Genomic DNA, 22,700 nt, shown 5'->3' with positions numbered 1-22,700 from the left:
GTCACCAAGCACCGCCCGCCTGCTCCAGCCCTGTGCTGGGAATCGAACGGGCCGATGTTGTGCGTCGGCGACACTCCCTCACAGATTCCCCAGGCTGCACGAGAGCGGAGCCGCTTCAAGTCAGACAGCTGCCAGAGACAGCAGCCACACCGGAACACGCGTCTGGGACCTTCAAGATAAAATACAGAAGCGTCCTCAAATATTTTATCTTTATTAGTTTTTGTGTCTTTTAAAATTTTCCTTTTGCTTTTGTTACTTAGTACCTGAATTTCTGTATATTACTGTTATTGGGGGGAAAAAACAACGTCTTTAAGCTCTTGATTTTAGAAAATCGAGAACACAAAAGGCCTAAATTAAGGTTAGCTAGTGGCTAATATTTGCTAATGTTAGCTTTACTTTAGCTTTGCTATTGTAAGCTTACTAATTAGCTAGGTTAGCTATACAATTTTAGGTTAGGTTTTCAGTCCAAGGCGAAGTGGAGAGGGATGTTAAACTGTATAACATCTTGATTTCATTTTTAAAAACTAAAGAACTTGACTTATGTAAATACTTAAAATAATCAATGTACTTTATGTAGTCGGTGGTGGAGTGTTAGCTAGGTCGCTCACCATAGAGACTCTAAATTCATTAATATTTAGGTGGTTGAAAATGTCATGAAAGTGTCAAAATGTTAAATAATAATAAACAACTTTTTGTTAAACTGTATGAAAAAGCTGGACACAAGATGCTTTAATAAAGGTTAGCTAGCGACTAATATTAGCTTACATTGATACTGTATTAGCTTTGCTAAAGTTAGTGAGCAGATTAGCTAGGTTACACAATTTTACGTTAGATGGTCGGTGGAGAAGTACTAAACTAAAATGTGTACAAAATCTTGATTTTACTTAAACAAACAACTAAATATGTTAATGTTAAATGCTTGTAAGTGTCAACAGCTAAAAAAAATGTATACATTTTAGGCTATTTAAGTTCCTAACTTTTGAAAATTTTCCAAGAATTGTGGACTCAAGAGGCCTGACTCAAATTTAGCTGGCTAGTTGTTAGCTAATGTTAACTCTGCACTAGCTTTTTTTAAAAAAAGTTTTACTTAATTTACACAATGCAACTGACAACAGGTAAAAGTTCAACAACAGAAACAATGTATGCTCCTTGTTTGTATTGTTTGTGCTTTGTTATTGTTAGCTCGCAAGTTAGCTTGATCAGCTAACGTTAGACATTATGCGTGTGAAAGTTCACCGTGGGAACAGGGGACAGGTTTAGGTTTCAGTCCATAAGGATGTGGAGTGAGGTTGAAGGGGTGCAAAATCTTTATTTTCCATTAAAAAATAGACTATTAATATAATAGAATTTAATTTATCCCGCCTGCATATTATTTTGAAACGCCGGAGCGGAAGTCGTGCATGTCCTCCTGCGGCTCTTCACCATTACTACCAGACAGGGGCAGAAGGCTCTCCCCCGGAACTCTGCAGCCGCATCGGCTCTGATAATTTCAACATCGGGGTTCGGTCCAACATGGCGGCTTACGGATGGAAATACTGATGACAGTCCGAAAGATCGCCTCGATTTGTACGATGGTAAGCGACCGAGACCAGGCTTCTGCGGGCTGGATCCGCGCGCCGCTGCGCCTCTGTCCGGCGGGCGCAGGACGCTAAGCTAGCTGCTCTGCTAGCCTGTTTGCTAACCTCACTGGGGCAACATGATTAAAAACACAAGAGGGGCTTCCAGAAAGTTGTACAGCTCAGCCTGTTTACTGTAGCTGCCCGCCCCCGTGCGTGCATTCAGCCTCGCTTTGAAAACGTGTCGGCGTTGGGCGCATTTAAAGCTTGTTTGGCAGTTTTTATTAGCCAGCTTGTAGTTTGTTTACGCGAGAAGGGCAGGGGTTGACCAACGGGCGAAAACTAGCTAGCTTAGCCTGCTAGCCCAACGGTAGGTAGCCCCCCTCTGTGGCTGCTGGGGCAAAGTTGTTTACTCGCCGCCCTGTCACATTCTCAGTATGTGATGTGAGTACAGCCATTTCACACGATATATGAGATTATAGCTGGACGTGTGTTCGGGTACAGCGACTGTAAACAGTCACTGGTGTCTCTTAAATCTGTATCTTGATGGAGTAATTCAGCATTTCCTGTCATGGGATCCACCCTGAATGTTTCCTCTGGTAATGGAGTGTGGGCTCATGTTGGTGGTCAGAATCTGGCAACACACTGTCTATTAGTCTTAATTATTTAAGTTAAAGTGAGTCAATCAAAGCCAAAACCCTCTCATCCTTCAGATCCACACATTTTTTATATATATATTTATGTATAAATAATGAAATCCTCAGTGCTCCTCTCTTCCTGAGTGCCTTGTTTTTGAACATGATACTTATTATTGATCTGTGTGCTGAGGCTCTGGGAGGTTGGAGGTCAGAGGTCAGCGGTCCTTGGATCAGCTGGTAGGTGCCTGTAAACACTTGCAGACCCTCCAGGTCTTGAAAGGCTGCCACCTGTTTGACGGAGCAAGGTTATAAACAGGTCAGACCCCCATGTCGCTGCAATCCTTTCGCTCCCCGTCCTCATTAAAAGTGCCGACTCTTGTCATTGTGTATTTGGCGGCGTAGTTAAGGCACAGAGGCGTGGAGGGCGGCGTGGAGGCAGGCAGGGGGAGATTATGGCTACAAGATTAACTTCTGACTGTAACTTATCCTGTTTCTGCCCGCTGCACCTTCCCGAGCCGACAGACGGTTCAGCAGATGCCACAGCGAGAAGAAGAAGAAGTCTGCAGCAGCCTTTTTTTCCCCGAGTTAATGTGTGTGTCTGTGTGGAGACCACACACACCATGTTCGTGTAAAGCCATTTAAGTGTGAAGGCCGGCGACAACCATTTCCTAGACAAACACTAACGAGGCTGACCATTTAGCTGCGCCTGGCAGGTTGTTCGCCTGGCGCGTTTGCCACTTTTGGCAGCCGACCAGTTGCTGCCCGGAAGGTATTTGTTTTGTTTTGTTCCCCCCCCTAGGAAAATCAATTTCGATGGTGAAGCCGTGAAAGTCACCAGAGGGGCTGGACAGAACCAGAGCCGGGCAGTTTTCGACTGATCGGTGGGGGAGTGTAGGAGGGGAAAAAAAAAACGTATTAATGGCGAAAAAAAAATGTGTGAAGAAGCTCACTCTGGACGGTCTAACGATGGTCCTATTTCTGGTCTTGGGCCTGTGTTTTCCCAACTCTGTGATGACTCATATAAAAGGTTTAGCTGCTGAAAAGGTGTGCCGAGGGATCTCGTTCCAATCATGGATTATTAATGTAATGTAAAATTGTGCAACAAGTAATGAGAGAGTTTTTAACTGACTATATCAGTCTTTTTTTGTACTCGTTCATCTTCTAATACTGATTAGAAGATGGCCAGTCACACCTTAAGGTGTGGCTGGCTGATAAGTGGAGTTAATCGGTTAATTTTGTGGTTGAGGACGATCTTCCGCCACCGCTCCCACAAACAGCCGCTAAAAAGCAGACGACATTAGCAGTAATTTTCCCATTGATGAGAAAAGGGTCCCGGCCATTACAGATGTGGTTCCAGCGCAACACGTCTCCTCATCGGCCCCTGAAATGTCTGTCAGACGCCAGACGCCCAACGCTGTGACTGCCCCGCTTTTGACTTCCTTGTCAGGCCTCTGCTGCTGAGCGATCCTGCTGTCTGAAGGTGACGATCAGAGTTCAGCCTTTGGCTGATCTCCGGGTCCCGTCCACTTCCTCTCCGAGAGGCTCCTCCCTCTCCCGCTCCACTTTGGCTTTAGCTGCGAACTCGACCTGGATGTGTCGGCGTGCCGCTCGAATCTTGTCGTTCTGTTTTCGACGGCTTTCCCCTGCAGCGTTTCCGTGTGGAGTTCATGCTGCAGGGTATGAATCCTGCTGTCTGATGGTAACGCCATCTGTGTTGTACCTGGCCAACTCGTGGAGAAGTCTCTGCTGAGACATGTCTCTGGAGTCTCCACATGTAACGCTGTTGTCTCTGATAATCAGATACTGTGTGCTTCAGACGTCGGCCTCGTGAAGCGCTCCTCTCCCACCTGGCCTCCAGCCAGAGGTAGTAGACCGGCTGGTCCTCCTTGCCAGAAATCCTGAAAGAAGAAAAAAAAAACAATGCAAACTAACGACAGCAAGCTTGCACCCTCATGTCCCGTGCTTCTGCCAACATGTGATGTCTACTACGCAAATGCAGAGCAAATTCTGAAGTTTATTTGCATATCGTCAGGAACACAAAATGCATTTTTGTGTATGAGAGGCAAAAATGTGAAAGTTCAGTGACAGATGTGTTTGCACTCTTATCAATCCCAAAGAGGCAAAACTGATGTATTTTTGTATGTAATGTATGTTTATTAAAGTGTTTTATCAGTAAGGGACACGTGTAGTTTTTAAGAGGAGGTGAGTTTAAAGGTGTGATGTGACAATTTCTGGTATGTTCACATGAGGAAAAACTAACTTTCCCAAAAGGCAAATGAGCTCCCTGGAAGTTTGGAAGTTGTTTGAAGCTAGAAGAAAGCTGGCTGATTTGTTTACAAGCATATCTTTAGGCGTGTGTTGGGTTGCACTTTACCCCCAGAAGGGAATCTGAGTTGGCTTTTGTTTCTTGTGATCATAAATCGTGTTCTTGTTAAAAGAGATTCAAATCAGAGAGTTTGTTTTCAGGGGCTATGTTGTCGAGACAGTGAGCTCCTCTCGCCTGATAGCGATGATTAATAAACCCAGATCTCACAATCGCTTCTCCTCTCTGTGTTGTGACTTGCTCTGGCTGAAGCTGCTGTCTGAAAGGTTCCCTTCACTTTCATTTTCAGCGGCTCAGGAAACACGAGTCATCTCAACGTTCTCACTTTTAGCTGAAGCGAGTGTTTTCGCAGCACGCGTTGAGCAAATCTTCCTCCTCCTCTCCGGACAGATGTTTGTTCTTCCCCTCTGTTCGCCTGTTTGTTGTGGCTTGTCGACGGCGTGGCCTTGTTGTCGGATAAATAACCTCGCTGACTCGCCTCTTGTTGACTCCACATGTGATAATGAGTAACGGCGGAGCGCCTCCTCTCATGCAGTTGTTCGCCCCAGAAGGAAAAGCTGCATCATGCTTATCTCCTCCGTCATTAGCTTCTTCATCCCCCCCCTTCTCTCTCTCTGTCTCTGAAAACTCAACAACATCCAGAAACAAGAGGTTTGATGATGAATGAGACAGATTTCTGACAATAACAGACTCTGATTGTGGGCTGGTTTTTAGTCATAGTGCGCATATTTATGACTCATTTGGCAGAAAGATTGATTTATCCGAGCAGCTGAAGTCGTCGTTGCAGAACTGAAACTAAACCACTTTTATTTGATTCTTACTCACGTTGGCAACGACTTTTAAACTGCACACACACGCTGAGAGTCGTGTCATGAGAATGAGACTTGACTGACGCTGTTTTATACGGTGTGGAACAGAGATGAGTGGAAGAAAACATGAAGGAACACTGCACAGATTGATCACAGTTTAATCTTCAAGGTTAATCATTGACCCGGAAAGTGTGGTGAACTTTATAACAGGCAGTCAAAACTGGAAATTCTGGAGTTTTGGGGAGTAAAAGAAACATTCAGATTCAAACAATATATAGAATAACACACATTTCTTTGCAGTGATCCCTCAAATGTGATGTTCAAACAGTTGTTCAAAAAGGACGCAGGAAGTTTTACTGTTAAACATCAAACTTTATTGTCCAAAATGACGTCAGTGCACTCAAAAAATACAGTATTAACAAATGTATTCTTATTAGACAACAATATTTTAAATACATTTCTGCTGTTTGCATTTTGAACGTTGTCCTACAAAACATGATAACAACTCTTTAAATTATGCAGTTTTGGAGAATAAACAAGCCGTTCTCAGTGGAAAACAAGGTCCCCAGAATACTGTCTGAAGCTAGAAGGGTGGCAGGGTCCGCCACATATAAACACAGTAAAAGAGGAACTTCATTTCAGCTCACAGTTGAGTCATTTGAGGACATCTGGGGGATTTTTTTTTTTTTTTGGGGCACTGTTGGGCGTTTTACAGAATCAGGAAGTGGCCTTAAATAACACACAGCACTCACAAACATATTTGACGCCTTCACAGCAACATTTTGTGACCTGATATCATGAAACCGATGGATATAATCGAACTTAACTTGACTATCGAGCTAAATCTGTAAACGCTTTACCTCATAATTGTACTTTTCAACACCCTGCAGTGAAACTAGCTGATTAAAGCTGAGACGATGTGCTGGGATGAGCCTGTTTTTGTGACATTTCTGCAAGCGAATGCACATTTTCACCACAAAGACGGCTTTTTTTAAATTACTGTAAAAAATGATGAGATGCGTCCAAAGCAGTAATGAAACTAAAAAATGGGGAAAAGAGAGCAGAGAGTGTGGAAATGGAGGAAGTGAGGCAGGAAACGTCAGCTGCAACAAACAGACGGTCGACGGTCCAGCAGAGCCGGAAAACAGAAAACAATGAGGAGGAAACTCATTTCAGCAGCGTTTGAAGGATTAGAATATTTAACATCAAACATGTTTATAAATGTCCATTAAATGTCTCCTCTTCTTCTTCTTCTTCTTCTTCTTCTTCTTCTTTCTTCTCTCTTCAGGGCGCCAATGCCTCTGCCTTGGAAAAGGAGATTGGACCGGAACAGTTTCCCGTTAATGAACACTACTTCGGATTGGTCAACGTAAGTGTCGGTCAGAGAGACTGCGACGACATCCTCCTCTTCTCTACTCTACTCTGCCTCGTCTCTCATCTCCGCCTCTTGTTTCTTCTTCTCTTCCAGTTCGGGAACACCTGCTACTGTAACTCGGTGCTGCAGGCGCTGTATTTCTGTCGGCCGTTCAGGGAGAAGGTGTTGGCGTACAAGGTGAGTGACGAGAGACGCTTTGAAACAAACGGCGCGTTGTGTTTGTTTATATTCAAGGGCGAGACGCTCGGCAGATGTTTCCCTTTGGAATGGAGCGAGGCCTCGCATCTGCATCGCTGACTGAACCGGTAACATAAAGAGAGTGATGCATTGTGGGATGTAGGCACTGTAATGGTGCCTGGTTCGTGTGTGTTTTTCTTTTTTTTTTTTTTTAAAGAGGAGCCAAAGAAAAAATATGGCTGTAGGTCAGAATGGTGGCAGAAGTAAAAGTTCCCATGTTTCCTCAAATACCTTGAAAGTTTGTGAGTTTGAGGAGGTGGGGCTCAAGGCCCTGGAATCATTGAAAGTGCTTGAATTTATATATTTTGTGCATTTCAAGTTGTTTTGATATTATATCTTAAAAAGACACTGAGGGATTTTCCTCAAATTCGACACAAATGTCCACCTGGACTCCAGGATGAACTGGATAAGGTTGAAATGTTGAGGTGACATTTTATATTCAAATGGTCAAAGTTCAGCTTCACGTGACGTTGTGCACACAAGGTGGTAAATCTAGTTTTCAACCTGTTCGTCGTGTGTTTAGTTTACGTTGACAGATCAGATCTTTTCAGTCGAGAGTTGACATCTACAAAAACAATCGAAGGGCTCAGAATAAACTCTAGTTTTACCAGTTTCTCATGGCTGTTGGGACACATCCAAAACATCTGTGTGTCTGTAATAGACTGCTGCAAATGATTTAGATGCAGAAGAAACCTGTAGGAAGAACATGTGCCACTGCTTGTCTGTACATGTGGATTTAAAAATGTCCTGTTGGCTGCGAGTGAAAAGTGAAAACATATTAAAAAAGGAATAGAAACTTTGTCAGGACATGTCAAGAAACCAGATTTGTCTTTGTTTGTCATGATCAGAAGACATTTTCTTCTTTCCTTCCTTCATCCTTCTTTCTTTCTTTGTCTGTCTGTCTGTAATTATGATTTTAATTATCAAGCAAGACAAGAATGAAAGTCTAACTCAAAGAAAACTGAGTGTGAGAGAGTGACTGAACAGTTTGTGAGCTTAAAGAATCGTGATCAAAATATTCAGTCAGAGTTTAAAGTAACAGCTGGTCGAATAAACAGAGTGACACAATACAATGATTACTGTGGCTGTAAATTAATTATTTTTGTAAATATGTTTAAAACAATGAAGAGGTTATGATTGAGGTTTCAATAGTCTGGAAATCTTTGCTGTAGGGACAAAAGTTCACTCTTCAGGAGAAACTTGTAAACTTCCTCTAACTGCTGCTCTTCTTCAGTTACCTTTCACCTGGATTCATGAGTGTAATATAAACACATAGGTCATCTTATCTCATTATGTTTGTCGTATCACTGCCGTAGATGAGATAAAAGGTCAAAGTTCATGCTGGTCGTTTCCTGGCTGCTCCTGGAGTTTATAGCTCTGTACATCCTTTTGTTTTTCCTTGTTTTCCAGGTGCAGCCGCGTCGTAAGGAGTCCCTCCTCACCTGTCTGGCCGACCTGTTCAACAGCATCGCCACGCAGAAGAAGAAAGTCGGAGTCATCCCTCCCAAGAAATTCATCTCGCGGCTGAGAAAAGAAAATGGTGGGTGTCGTTAGAAACGCGTGTGCAGCTGCTCCTCAAACGCATCACTTCCTGTCTCTTTCTTCGATTCCAACCCCAGTGTGGTGTTTTTAGAAATGTAAAATCTGAATCGTTCTGTATTTTTAAGACTTCCTTTCACCGTGGAGTGACACAGATGAGTTAAACGATGAGGAAGGCAGAGAAAAGGAGACAGAGGAGGCAGGGGAGGGTTATCTCAGCTGAGAGGTTAATCTCACAGCTGAGGGAAGCAGATTGTCCGCCAAAAAAAATCCTGCGGCGGAAAGCAGATGAAGAGGAAGCAGCGATCTTAATTGGCTGTTTTTATCCTACTCGCCAACTCGCACTGATGTTGTTTATGTTCCGTTCTCCCGTCTCTGTTTCTTTGCTGCTTTATTTACATTTTCTCTACGTCTATTTCTATCTTTCTACCTCCGTCCCGCCCTTCAGAGCTGTTTGACAACTACATGCAGCAGGACGCCCACGAATTCCTCAACTACCTCCTCAACACCATCGCCGACCTGCTCCAGGAGGAGAAGAGCCAGGAGCGGCAGCAGAATGGCAAACTGGTGCAGAATGGAGGAGGAGGTGGTGGAGGAGGAAGTGCAGGAAGTGAGGGAGGTGGAGGTGGAGGTGGAGGTGGAGGAGAAGGGGAAGGGGGAAAGGAGACACAACAGACCTGGGTCCACGAGATCTTCCAGGGAACGCTGACCAATGAGACGCGCTGCCTCAACTGTGAAGCTGTAAGAGCAGTTTTTAAGTATTTAAGTTGTTTTTTATTTGTTTGCATCACGCTTGAAAGAATAAGCGACCTCGAGCGTCTTCTTCTTTGGTTGCAGGTGAGCAGCAAAGACGAGGACTTCCTGGATCTGTCGGTGGACGTGGAGCAGAACACCTCCATCACACACTGTCTCAGGTGACGCAGCGCTCCCGTCAGTCAGCCGTGAAACATCTGTAATGCTTCTGATTATGGAATGACATCGTTTGTGTGTGTGTGTGTGCGTGTGCGTTTGTGTGTTCCTAACAGGGGCTTCAGCAACACGGAGACGTTATGTAGTGAATACAAATACTACTGTGAGCAGTGTCGCAGCAAACAGGAAGCCCAGAAGAGGTGGGTGACATCATCATCATCATCATCATCAGCTGGGTGCTGTTTATAACTGCTGTGAAGATAAAGAACAAGAGTTTCTTTCTTTCTTTCTTTCGCCCCTCCTTCCTTCCTTCTTTATTCCTTCCTTCCTTCCTTCCGTCTTCCTTCCCCACGTCTTTCTTTCTTTCTTCCTTCCTTCCTCCCTCCCTCCTTTCTTTCTTTCTTTCTTTTCTTTCTTCCATCTGATCAGTCAAGCGAAATGGATGTAATCAGTAACTATCTTAATAATAGATTGTGTGTTAATTGTTTGAGTCATTTTTTTTTTGCACGAGGAAAAGCAACACAATTAATTGTTTCTGGTTTGATGTCATGATAAGCTGCATATCTTCAGGGTTTACAGAACCACACACTCGTGTACTCACGGCATCATTATTTACTAGACTGTAGGTTTCAGACGCAGATCACAATCTTTAAAGTGATGCAGGAGCTCAAAGCTTGCGGCCGGTCGTCGCTGTAACCACACTGCCTGACGAGAATAGCGTCTCTCTGCCGCGAGGAGCTCGTCATCTAAACTCACCAGTGGGTCATCTCTGTGTCGGTGGTTACAACCGCAGTCGCACATCTAAATATGAAACACGGAGAAGTTCGTCTAAGCGGACACATTTGGTCACAGTTTGTTCCACGAGGCAGCGAGCCCTGAAAACCACAACTGACGTTGCTATGGCAACCAGGCAGGTCCTTCCTGTTACAAGTGACAAGGTCTTCATGAGTATTTAGAGTTGATGTCACCTTTTTTATTAGCACGTACGTGTCGGTGTAACAGCAGCTGGACGTGATGGGAAGTGATGCTGCTAAATTTTCACAGTGTACAGAAAAAAAAAGCTTCTCCCAGGGTGCATCAGTTTTTTTTGTTTTTTTTTTTCCATCTTCCAAAGTGCATCAAGTAGCGTCCATTAGCTTGAAAGGGGCTGAGCTGTCGGCAGTGGCTGCACCTCGTTTTAACACTGAGCAGAATGCTGTGAGAGCATCCGCCAAAGGTTCAGACAAATTAAGGAGGAGGTCTAAAACACACTTCTTGTTCTCCGGCTGGGGGTCTGGAACAGAAACAGCGTCAGCGTGGAAAGCTTTTGGCCCCTTTTTTCTCTGAGTGTGAATCTACTTCCTGGTGACCTTTTTCTTTGTTGCTGAGTGGTTCAAACCATCACAAACCTTCTTCTTTCCTGTCTCCATCAGGATGAGGGTGAAGAAGCTCCCGATGATCCTCGCCCTCCACCTGAAGCGCTTTAAATACATGGACCAGCTGCACCGCTACACCAAACTGTCCTATCGCGTCGTCTTCCCCCTGGAGCTCCGCCTCTTCAACACGTCCGGGGACGCCACCAACCCCGACCGCATGTATGACCTGGTGGCTGTCGTTGTACACTGTGGAAGGTAGGAGCTAACCCCATTATGTTAGCAAGTAAAGACACCCAAGTGATTTCTAAATATTGCAAAATGGATGAAATTATTATCAGTAATAGTGTAATTTCTAGTGGCTACAGGTCAGATTTCTGCAGGCTGATTTAATGTGCAGGATAATAAGCAGCCTGCTGTATTTCTGCACTAGACAGACTGATGAGTGCTGGTAACAAGGCTCGTCCCTCTCAGAGCTCTCATTAGCTTTGTTTGTCATGTTTGACTGCATTTATGAAATGATCCAGTCAAAACAGGAGCTAATGTGCGCTGATCTCTGACTCTGCTCACAGAGAACATGGATGTTGCTTAACGACAGAGCGATGTAGTTTGAATTAGAGAGGCACGATGTGGCTCTGGAGAAGAAATACAGACTTAACAACATTAGATACGCAGTTGGAATCTATGACTTTGGTTTAGTGCCACAAAATAAGATAATGGGAGGGTGCATCCCCAAGAAAATGAATTACTTGTGAAAAAATAAGCACAGTTTTGAGGAATTTGGTGACCAATGAGTGGAGAAAATGTGTAGAAATAATTTATTCATCACTCGTAAAGAACATAATGAAACAAACTCATCAAAAGTGTCACTTTAAGAATCATAAAAACAGGTAAAAGATGAAAAGTTAATTGCAGAGTGCGAACAGGTTTCTAGAAAAACATGGCATCATGTTCATGATCTGGAGTGTCATCTGAGGCAGATTAGCCTTAAGTTGTTCGTCTTAAAGTATGAGGTCATCTTCCAGTAAAGCTTTTCTCATGTGTATAAACATTATATATCAGCACAAAAAGCTTCATTTTCAGACTTACACTTTACTCAAAATTCCCCCAAATGAAAAAGATTTAACTCGAAGCAATGATGTTTTCAGAACAATTATTTCATGCTTCTTCTTTTTTTTTTTTCACTGGCGTCGCTTCAAAAATACGAGCCAAGTTCAAACTCCATTAGCCGTGCGTGTAATGCCTCTCAGGTGTTGTTTTCGTAACGTCTCCCTCTTGTTTTCCCTCCCGTCTGTCTCCACGCCGCAGTGGTCCCAACCGCGGACACTACATCACCATCGTCAAGAGCCACGGCTTCTGGCTGCTGTTTGATGACGACATCGTAGAGGTGAGCGGACTCAATTTCACTCCTTTTCTGAAGGATTCGCTTCAGGACATGTTGAATACAACCAGTAAACAGTCATTCAGTTTAGTTTTGGTATCTTGAAATGTAGCTTTATTTATTTTAGCATGACTATACAAAGATTAACAGCTTCCATTTCACTACACATCATCCCAGGGTTATATAGAAAAGAGTGGCAATACTCGGGTATAAACTTTGGTGATTAACAATGTAGGATTTGTTGGATTTATCCTTCTCTTTTGCATCTCAGCCTCAAAATATAGATAGAAAAGTACAGCGTTACAGCAAATTAGATCCTGAACATGAAACATATGGAAAGTAAACCGAGAAAAAGTGTATTGAACCTGTTTTCTCCCCCTGTTCCCTCATTTGCAGCTACTGATAAACCTTAAGATAAGTGTTTTACATGACATTAATGATTAAAAAAAAAGAGGCTTTCAAACAAAAACAGTCCCGGTCGAGGTCAGGGAAGATGGTGGTGCACCGCTGAGTCCGGTTCTGCTCGAGGTTTCTTCCTGTTGATAGGCAGTTTTTTTCTTGCCACTGTTGCCAATGGGAGAAATGTTGGGTCTCTGTAAATAAATTAATTAAATAATGAGTATGGTTTAGGCCTGCTCAATTCATGAGATGAGCCCTCTGTTGTGAATTGGTGCTGATTAGAAACCTTAGACTCTAAGAGAAAAACTTGAAATTGATATAAAGTTAGGGCAGAAAAGCGTATTATTTCTGGTATTTTACCTCTTGTCTGGAAGCAAAACGTTAAAATAACACTTGAAACAAACAGGTGACCAGTGGTAAGTGAGCATCAATTAGAGATTAAAATTCCCATCAGCCGTCCAAATTTCCCCACCTCGTTCCAACCAGACAGGAATCTCAACCGCCGGTCCCTCCACACTCTCGAGCGTGTAGATCCTGGCGCTCCGAATGTTGTGTCTGGATTTTCTGTGACGGGCCGAACTCGGATACCTTTGCTGAATAATGAGGAGCTGAAAGGCGGTTTAATGATCAGGATACGATTAGAGAGCAGAGAAGGGTGGTATGAGAGACGGATCAACATCGCTTCTTCTGTTCAACATGTTCCTACTTTGGTTGGACCGTCTTCATTCATCCCAGTTATGTAATTTTAAACCAAATGTCAGTTTGATCTGGACGACCTGGGCAGCACACGGTGTTCAGAAAATAAGAAACATTACAGAGCGTGTGCTCCAGCCTTCGCTCAAGCTTTTAACTTCCAGAATCTCTCAGTCCAGTAAGATCTTCTCCTGCTGATCTCCCGCTGCTTCTGCCACAAAACCATCTGCTCCCCTCTCTGACGCTGCGACGGGAGAAAACATGGCAGCCTTCGTAAAAAAAAAAAACAAAAACAAAAAAACAGCACAGTCTGACATCCTTCAAGCATGTGTGATACCGCTTAGCTAACAGTTTCTCAGCAGGCTGCCATCCACAGTGAAGCTGCCATGACAGCAGTCAGAGACGCTCACAGTTTGCATGATGAGACTGTCATGATTCATCAAACCAGGCAGGGAAACGCAGCAGCATCTCCAAACCCTCCGACCCCTCCAGTGTGTTACAAGTATACACAATCAGAAGTGTAGCTTTTAGCCAGCAGCGTGATGTAGCTCTTTAGTCATTGGCAGCTGACCACACGAGGACGAAGCCAAAGCCCTCGGCATGCTGCTGTGTGTCAGCCGGAGCCAAGTAACCTTTCAGTTCGTTCCTTTTTTTGGCACGAAGGAAAGAAAAACAACAGCGAGCCGCAGCGATGGAGCTATCAGCGGTTAACTGACCGTGCAGCCGGGATGGCTGAGCGTTCCAGGGTTTTAAGGAATAATCCGTAATAGACCCAAATGTACAAACAGGCATTTCTAAGATGTATAATGATGGAAAACACAAGATTTTAGGGTTAAAAAGGTCGAGAGGACATAGCTGATACCTCACACAGGAGTTGAATGTTACTGGTCAGTGAAATCTAAATATTTTCTTGGGAAGAAGAACTTTGTTAATTCGGTCTTAATAGCAAACATATCTTTAAAAGAATTGAACCCTAGAAAAACATTTGTTATCAGGACTCCAGCATAACTTTTCACTCTGCTTGCACCTGACTGTAGCTGCGCCACACAGTTTAAATTAGTTTCTTTCATCTAATTTCCTAAAAGAAAACTAATTTAAACCCTAAAAAAAACATTCATTATCAGGGCTCCAGACTATTATTTTCAGTCTGGCTGCACATAATTAAGGTGCAGCTGATAATTCATGTTTTAATTAAGTTCTTAAGGCTCTGTGTTAATAGTTGTAAACATGAATAAAGGTGCAGATAAATGTTTTATTGGGATTGCCTCAAAAACTAAATTAACTTGTATGAAGTATAGCAATTAAAACATTTCCCTTTTATTTATACCAAATTACACCTGATGTTCTTGTATACTGTGATGGTTTCTACAACTCCGGCAGGTTTTAAGAGTCAAAAACTAAAAAAAAATGGAGACCAGCGGCTCCCTGAGATGCTAGAAAAACATCCATATGTCTAAAAGTGGTTTGAAGAAATGGTTATTTGTTGCATATAATGGAAGTTAGTTACTAAATACCTGCTGGTTTGGTGCAAGTTCTACACAAAGGCCACTGATCCTCATTTCTGATCCATGTGTGGCTCCAGTTCAGTCGTGGTTCTAGTTCGGTCCAATCCAACATCCAGTCTTCTTGTTTGGGAACTTTTGCCCAATTAAAATTGTTGATGTTACTTATAACCTCTGTGGCAGTGGGAGAGAAGTCACCCTGCTGTTTGAATTCAGAGGCCGCTGAAGGACTGATGTTTAAAACGGATCCTGTCGCCACTGAGTTTTTTTCCACTACGATGGGAAAGAGGCCCACTGGAACATCTGGTCCAGTGGAGAGAATCTGGAACTGACTTCTGTTAGATTCCACTGAGTTTGCAGAACAGAAACACTAACTTATCATTTTTTATGGTTTGTGGAGATTAACTCTCCCCGTCCACTTTGCATTCTAACTTTCGTCCTCTTTCTTTAATATGACTTCTTACTTCTTGTAAGTTTTCTAGAAGTTGCAGAAAGTTCTCTGTCACCACTGGTCCAAAAGTAGATTTTCTATAAAGTTTGTTTCCAGCCCCATCTTCTCTCTTTCTCTCATAGTGCTAAAACCACAGCTGGTGTTAGGATTTATGAGCCTCACGATAGTCAAAATCACTCACGCACAGTTAGCTTTAAATCTAATCAGTTAGCTCATTGTATCCTGTTTGTTCAAACTGTCCAACAGACATTTAACGTTTCTTTGCTGAACAACAGCTGGATGCAGTGACTTCCTCACATTTTGCCATCACAGTGAGATTTGAAAGAGCAAAGACAGTTTCTCCCAGTCTTTATGCTTTATGCTAAGCTAAGCTAAGCTAAGCTAATTGGCTCCCGGATTCAGCTCTGAGTTTGACACACAGACTGAACATAATCTCTTGAAATGTACCTGCAAACAATTGCTGTGTCAGTCTTGTAATGTTTGTCTGAATTAGCGAATTATGCTAGACTGGTTGCCCCTGGCATCAAAGCTGCCACAAAGTCAGAAACAAAGACTCAACAAAGGTTTTGGATTTACCAAAATATTTAACTTTATATAATATTTAATCTTTGAAGCACAGTTGCTCAAATTGTCAGAAAAAAGTAGTTTAGAAGAGCATTTGTCTAAAACAACCATTCGTCTTTTTTTTCTCGTAGAAAATCGACGCGCAGGCGATCGAGGAGTTCTACGGTCTGACGTCGGACATTTCCAAGAACTCTGAGTCGGGATACATCCTGTTCTACCAGTCCAGAGACTGAACCAGCCAGCGGCAAATCCCCAACAGACTGTCACTCAACAGAGGGGGGAGGCACTCATGGCTGCCACCGGCTCCGCCCAGTACGCTCACATAAGTATCCAGGCTTTATTCCCTGTAGGCGGAGCTTTGCACTGGAGCGCCACTCGGATCGGTTGAGACGTGTTCAGGTCGCATGCCAGCCTCCTGGATTAATGACCGTTCAAATGGTCTGAGCCCACACTGCAAAAACAAAGCACCTTAACAAAACAAAAAGGCGGCTGAATCCGTATCACTCTCTGCTTTGCACTGGGGCATCAGTGACGCCAATCCAAGAGGCTGACATCGCCGTGTGCACAGCGGTCCATTTTCGGAGGTAAAAGCAGTTTGAGGGGATGCAGAGTAATGACACACTCAAGCAACTTCTGATTGTAACCCTCCATCGGTGTCATCACGGTCTTCTTTAAAAGTTTTTTGCGTGCATATTAAAACCGTGCTAAATTAGCCTTTATGCTAACACACAGGTACCATACGTTCAACCCCAGAAAACGCCCCCCCCCCAAAAAAAAATCAGTCCTCTCACAGCAAAACCACCAATGCAACCTTTAAGGATTGAAGAGCGCGATGACGCAGTTGCTTCTTTGCAGTGTTTGTATCATTAAGTGGTGCTAATGCTAATGCTAATAGCAGCTAGGCTAGTGTTAAATGGCCAGGTGTGAGATGAAAAGCAGCCACCGACAGATGTTGATGAATCTGAAAAGAAGGGCTCATTATTTTAGTTTTTACATGAGAAACATTTCAAAGAATGTATTTTATTTATGGTAAAGCTGCCATGTGTGAGAATTCAAGTTAAAACATTTAAAATATTACAGAAATTACCAACAGAATGGGAGGAAAGTGCAGTTTTGACCAGCGATATTTACTGTTAGCATGTTAACTAGCTAACCCTGGCCCAAAGCTTCTTTGCTAGCGATGTAAACACCAACGCTTCCATACTGCTCTGAACTCCCATACTTGTCTGCTAGCTACATGGCTAACTGAGCTAACTAGCTGATGGCAGCTACAGCTAGCGGTTACTTTAGTGATATCCTTTGGGTATGAATTTTGAAAGATGGTCAATTCTTACATGCAGCACCTTTTTTTTAAAATATGTAAATAAATGTAATAACAGAAGTCTAAAAGTATTAGCATTGAAGCGCGTTCTGTTTTATTAATTACATCAACAGACGGCCTTGTTTTCTGTCCAGATGTGCTCGTTTTCAACAAAACAAAAAAAAAGGTAAAAACCAAAAACAATGAGCCTTACAGATCATTAACAGTGCTAGCCGGCTAAGCAGTGAGTAAAATGTTTTGAGGTTCCTGGTGTGTCGTGCCATTACGGGTCATGTTTGGTGCCACAGTGCGTGCAGTCGGGCGATTTAAACAACATAAGCTAACTTCTTTCAAGCAGACTTTTTCATGGTTTTGACAGTAAGCACAGCCTCCTTTGCGTTTTTTTTGCTTTCAAAAGGTTTGTGTTGTTTTGACTTTTTTAAAAATTGCCAGATTATGCACATTTGTACCATTTTTAAAGGGACACGTGTTGAGAAAAGTACTTTTTTTCTTTTCCTTGAAGTCATTTCTGACATGCAGACTGTCACACTACGTACAGGTTGAATGTTTGTGTTCAGTTTCCTTCTTGTTTCCTTTATCAAAGCTTTATTTCTGAACGGCGAGCTGAACCCTTCTGTACTTAGCTGCAGCTGGTTATGTCCATCTCGTAATAACAGCCACCAATCACAAAATTTGACTCCGGCTTAAGTGTTTCTCCTGCAGCTGCAGCTCTGGCAGGCAGTCAGAGCTTTTTACATAACATGTTTTTCACTCCAGAATCTTTAAACTGGAGCCCTCGGTACCGCTGAGTGATGCTAACAGTCTGCTGATGTGGAGCGTGTCCACTGTCGGTCGACGACACGATATATTTAATGCAGTAAGACGGTCTCTGGTGTGTTAGTCCGAGCAGTTTAAAATGGATTCCTCTCCTCTGAATCTCTTAAAATCCAATTTGACGGAACAGCAAAGACTTTGAGGCTGGTCCTGTTTTTAAGAATATTAAAGTTTAATTAATTAAGTACATGTAAGAAATAAAAAAGCTCAACATTTAAAGCTTCTCCAGCGTGAGACTACTCTCCTCCCTCGTTGTTGTTAATTCAAACCCTCTCAGATGATTTGGGAAACAAATCAATTAATTACATAAAAGACATTTCAATAAATAGCGAAAATAATCATCAGTGTTTATAAGAAACTTCTGTAATAACTAGAAATCTTCAAGTATCAGGTTTAATTTGCTCCTGGAGGTCTTAATCAGATATTTAATGTCTGCAGTCGTGCTGCAACAGGCAACTGCTTTCATTATTGTGTTGTTTTTTTTTAATTATAAACCCATTAAAACATCTCAGAACTGAAGCAGATGTTATCAAGAAAGGGTTGTTTTGTTCAATAACCAATCAAATATGAATTTGTCAGTGATAGAAGACAGAGAAGAACGTCACATCCTCACATCTGAGAAGCTGAAGTCTGTAAATGTTTGCTCCAGATCGCACTTTAACATTTATCTGATGTTTAGAATATTGTTTCTGATCAGTTAATCGACTAATGCTTTCAGCTATCATCTCTGAATGATTGTGAGGAAGAGTCGAGTCTTCACTTTAAACATTAAGCTGTTTTTATGAGCGGTGTATCATTTCACCCCTGAGGGTAATTAATGCTTTCAAATGGGTTTTGATTGAGAAACAGGATCCATTTTACCGCCTGTACTCGTCTCGTTAACTCCAGCCTGCTGACGGGCGACGACCTCCCTCCTTCTTCACCTCCGTTGTTTTCGTTAAACGCACAAACAGACCAAATGTAGGTTGTTGGGTTTTGTTTTGTTTTGTTGAGTATGTTTTTCACTGCCAAGCTCGGGAGGCTCCGCCCGTCTGGGCTCTCCAAGCGTAACAAGCAAGCTCACCCCTCATCCCTCTTTGTACCGGAGCTGCGACAGATGGAAAGCGAATGGAAACATGCCGTCTGCAGCCTGTAAGGTGTTTATATTCTACAGTAGTTGAGTGGCCTGGGCAGCGGGTCAAGTATTATCTGAATGTCAAAATGTACAGTAAAATAAAAAATAGGGCTGCTGCTTGACCTGTAAAACACCGTGTGGAGTCGGGCTCGTCTCAAGGATCTGAAGTTGTTCTCTCTCGCCTGCTACGACAAGAAAAGAGCTTTCAACACAAAGTACTTTATTCTGAAAGATTGTTCATTTCCTGTCAAGTGTTTCATTTTGATGCCCAAGACCAAAAGTAGTGGAGATCAGGGTAATGTGTTTGGATATCTAGGCTTGCCTGTTTGTGGGTGCCAGGAGACGTTTCTACTGAACTGATTCCAAAGTTTTCGTCCTATTAAGTCATTTAGACCCAGTTTAGAACCCTTATCGTACCCTGTTAGTTACTTAAATCAAATTTAGAACAATTTCTGTAACCTACTAATAATTTAGAACCATTCTTTTACCCTGTGAGTCACTTAGACCCAAATTAGACCCATTTTTGTACCCTATTAAATCATTTTTTGACCCAATTTAGAACCCTTTCTGTACCCTATAACTCATCTAGACCCAATTTAGAACCCTGTTTGTACCCTACTAATAATCTTCTACCCTGTGAGTCATTAAGACCCAAATTAGAACCCTTTTTGTACCCTATTAGTCACGTAAACTCAATTAGAACCCTTTTTCAGTCTTGTTAATCATTTAAATCCCAAAATATGTCCAAAAAACAAAATGGCGCCAGTGTTTAGCAGTACTGGAATAACCCTTTAAAAACAAGACCCTGATTCAAACTGACTGTAATGGATGAAACCTTTGTTGTTGGATCCGTTCTGTATTTCAGAACCCCACCAGCAATCTGAGTCATATCCAAACTCATAACGTCCTGATTTTTTGATGACGTTTTGGAGTTAAACGTCCATCTCACTTAAAGGTTTCAAAACGACAGAAGGAAAGGGAGCAACTTCAGGCGATGACGACGTGTCCCGAACACTTCCCTTCATTCACTGGGTTGAGACTTGAAGTCAACACTAGTTTTGTTTTTCTTTCTCCCCGTCTGTGCTGCTCTTAAACTCCACTAATCTACATAAAAAGGAAGGAATTGTTGTGCGGTGTTGAATCTGTTTGTTTTTTTTAAGGGGTCGATCCACTTCCATCGAGTTTTTTGGAATTCTGAAAAAGTTGTTTAATGGTTGCAAATGACTTGAATGGCAGGTTTATACCCAGACGACAACAGGAACTGTGGACTCCTCTCGTACGGAATGATGTGTTCACATTTAAAGCTTTTTAAAAAGGAGAATTAACTGAAGTATAACGGAACAAAAACAAGCACAAAGGCGCATTATTTGAGGGATTAAAAGTCCACAGATTCAGTTTGGAGCTGGTTATGATTCTGTCTCGATTAAATGCAGTTTCATGTAAATGTCAAAGTTTTGGAAACCCCACGTTGAAACAGGCTCTTTTTTTTATTTAAATCTATTAATATTATAATGAATGTTTATGTTATCTTCTTTTTTTCTTAGATGTTTCACTTGTTTTTTTGATATATTTCACTAATTCTGCTCGTTTGCCACTGTTGCGCAGGCGAGCTTTGGATATTTTGAAGGTTATTTTTTTTTGAGGGTTTTAATTTGGGGAGTATGTGACGAGAGATGTTGATGTGTACATAAATACAGATGTTATTATTGGAATATAAATACGTGCTTGCTTGAAATAATAAGCAGATCTAGATTAAAAGAAGAAGAAAGAAAACAGTTAGCGGACGTTATATCTCTAAATACTTTTATTCTGATAGCGAATCGAAACGCCTGGTGTTTAAGAAAATAAAAGCCCAACTGATCTGGAGACCCAGGCAGCCTAAAAACCAAACAGTCCCAAAGATAATCACAGTTTAATACACCAACATCTGTCTGATTTCATGAAGATACACTTGAAGGAAAAACTGCTGTGCAGAAAGTAACCGACCAGAAACTGTTGTGTATGTGTGTGTGCGTGTTGCCGCGTTAAAGGAAAAATCCACTTTTAAAAAAACAACCATAGGTGAGTTTCTCTCAGCCTGTTACATAATTTAGGGTTCGATCTTGTTTTGTTTTCTTAAATGATCAAATGAAGACGACAAAAGGCGCGCTACGTAGTTTTTGAGAAGAAATTCAAAATCAGATTTTCAATATTTACAATTTTAATGAGGCAGTCAAACTCATAAATATTTATCTAAACAAGCTGTTGTCAGAGGAAAGTAAGGTCCTAAGAACACTGCTTGAAGGTAGCGAGGTGGCAGGGTCCGCCATGATATAGTTTGTTCACTCAGTTAATTCAGTTATGAAAACAAAGAGTTTGTTTATTTCGTTTAAGATCTTTCTCTTCTGATTCAAAATATCTTCCCCAAAACTACACAATGCACCTTTTAAACAGATAATTACAAAATTATGAAATGAAAGGAACTAAAATTAAACTTTTAACTGCACAGGATTCCTTCAAAACCTGCACATTTTATCCCATATTGTCCGACTCGCCTTATTAGCTAACGAGTAAATGATTCTTAAAAAGCAGCACGTTCAGGCCTCTACGGAGGATTTCAGAAAGGTATCATGGGAAGCTCAACGAGTCTCTTTAAATAATACAAACTGACGTCTTTGGGTGGATTTTTCCTCTAACAGTATTAGTTCTGACCTCCAGAAATGTCCCCTCAGGGCTTCGGTGGTCCACGTCACTCCCTCCCCCTTCTCGGACTCACCAAGAATGTAAATGTTTTGAACCCAGTGTGTGACGGACGAACAAACGCTGACTGAATGTCTCATTAACACTCCGATATTGTACGTTTGAAGCCGGTGTGAGAAAAGCGGCAGCGACCTCGGAAGCAACCCGGAGAAACATCCAGCGTCTCTGATCTGTGAATCTGAGTTTGATTATTTTGAGAAAGTACGTCATATTTTTACTGATCAAGACGAACAGAAAGACCTCGTCTGGATTCATATTCATATAAATCAAGGTGGTGGAGTCTTTTCTGAAAGGCCTGCCCTCGTTCTGGCAGCCGTCTCAGACAGAACCGGAGTGTTTTCACTCTGGGTTTTTTTTTTTTTCGTGGCAGACATTTAATTGGCCCTGAATCTGCACAGAGTCTGAGGATCCTCGTTCGGAGCTACGAGCAGATCTGAAAGGACACAAAAAGAAAAAAACTGAATGTTTCTCCTCAGAGTTGTTTTGCGGAGGCTGCCGCCGCCGCCGCACACGCTGCTGTCTGAAGTTCAATCTGAATACATGTAGATGCAGTGAAAGTTTGGTAAATGACGGCTGGTTCTGATGGCGTCCAAACTGTTTGAAATAAAAACACAAACTGGTTTTGAAGATGGAATAATCCACACTGGCTCCTGTGGTTCATGTGTTTGAGTGTCTGGTTCATATGATTCTGCTGCAGGAATTTAATTAAAATCTCCAAATGGTTTTGATTTTAAGTAAAAATAATGTATACTCACTGTATTCAGACATTTAAATTATCTCATTTCAGTTAAAGCTGCATTAAATCACCCAACGTAGGACTAAAACTTAAAAATAAAGAAATAAATGAATTAAATGCACCAAAAATAATATAACCCGATTTATAAATTAACCAACTTTTGGTGCGTTTAATGCCATATTATTTATCATATCTGCATAGACGAGCGACAGTCATTTTATCAGATGGATCAGAGTCTCTATTTCATGT

General features: G+C 42.1%; 1 protein-coding gene across 1 annotated transcript; it reads left to right on the top strand.

Moving 5' to 3' along the window:
• The first annotated feature begins 1,378 nt into the window (after positions 1–1,378).
• Positions 1,379–22,356, top strand: usp12b (ubiquitin specific peptidase 12b). Its single transcript, XM_037113347.1, has 10 exons — positions 1,379–1,574; positions 6,615–6,695; positions 6,795–6,878; positions 8,349–8,478; positions 8,926–9,218; positions 9,315–9,391; positions 9,503–9,586; positions 10,799–10,996; positions 12,047–12,125; positions 15,860–22,356. The coding sequence occupies exons 1-10, from the start codon at positions 1,527–1,529 to the stop codon at positions 15,959–15,961; spliced, it is 1,176 nt and encodes a 391-aa protein (XP_036969242.1). The 5' UTR covers positions 1,379–1,526; the 3' UTR covers positions 15,962–22,356.
• The last annotated feature ends 344 nt before the right edge of the window (positions 22,357–22,700 follow it).

Source organism: Acanthopagrus latus, chromosome 10 (genome assembly GCF_904848185.1).
Source record: "Acanthopagrus latus isolate v.2019 chromosome 10, fAcaLat1.1, whole genome shotgun sequence".
In the NCBI taxonomy this organism is placed as follows: Eukaryota; Metazoa; Chordata; class Actinopteri; order Spariformes; family Sparidae; genus Acanthopagrus; species Acanthopagrus latus.
The sequence above is the reverse complement of the archived record's forward strand: the minus strand, read 5'-3'. Positions and strand labels throughout refer to the sequence as shown.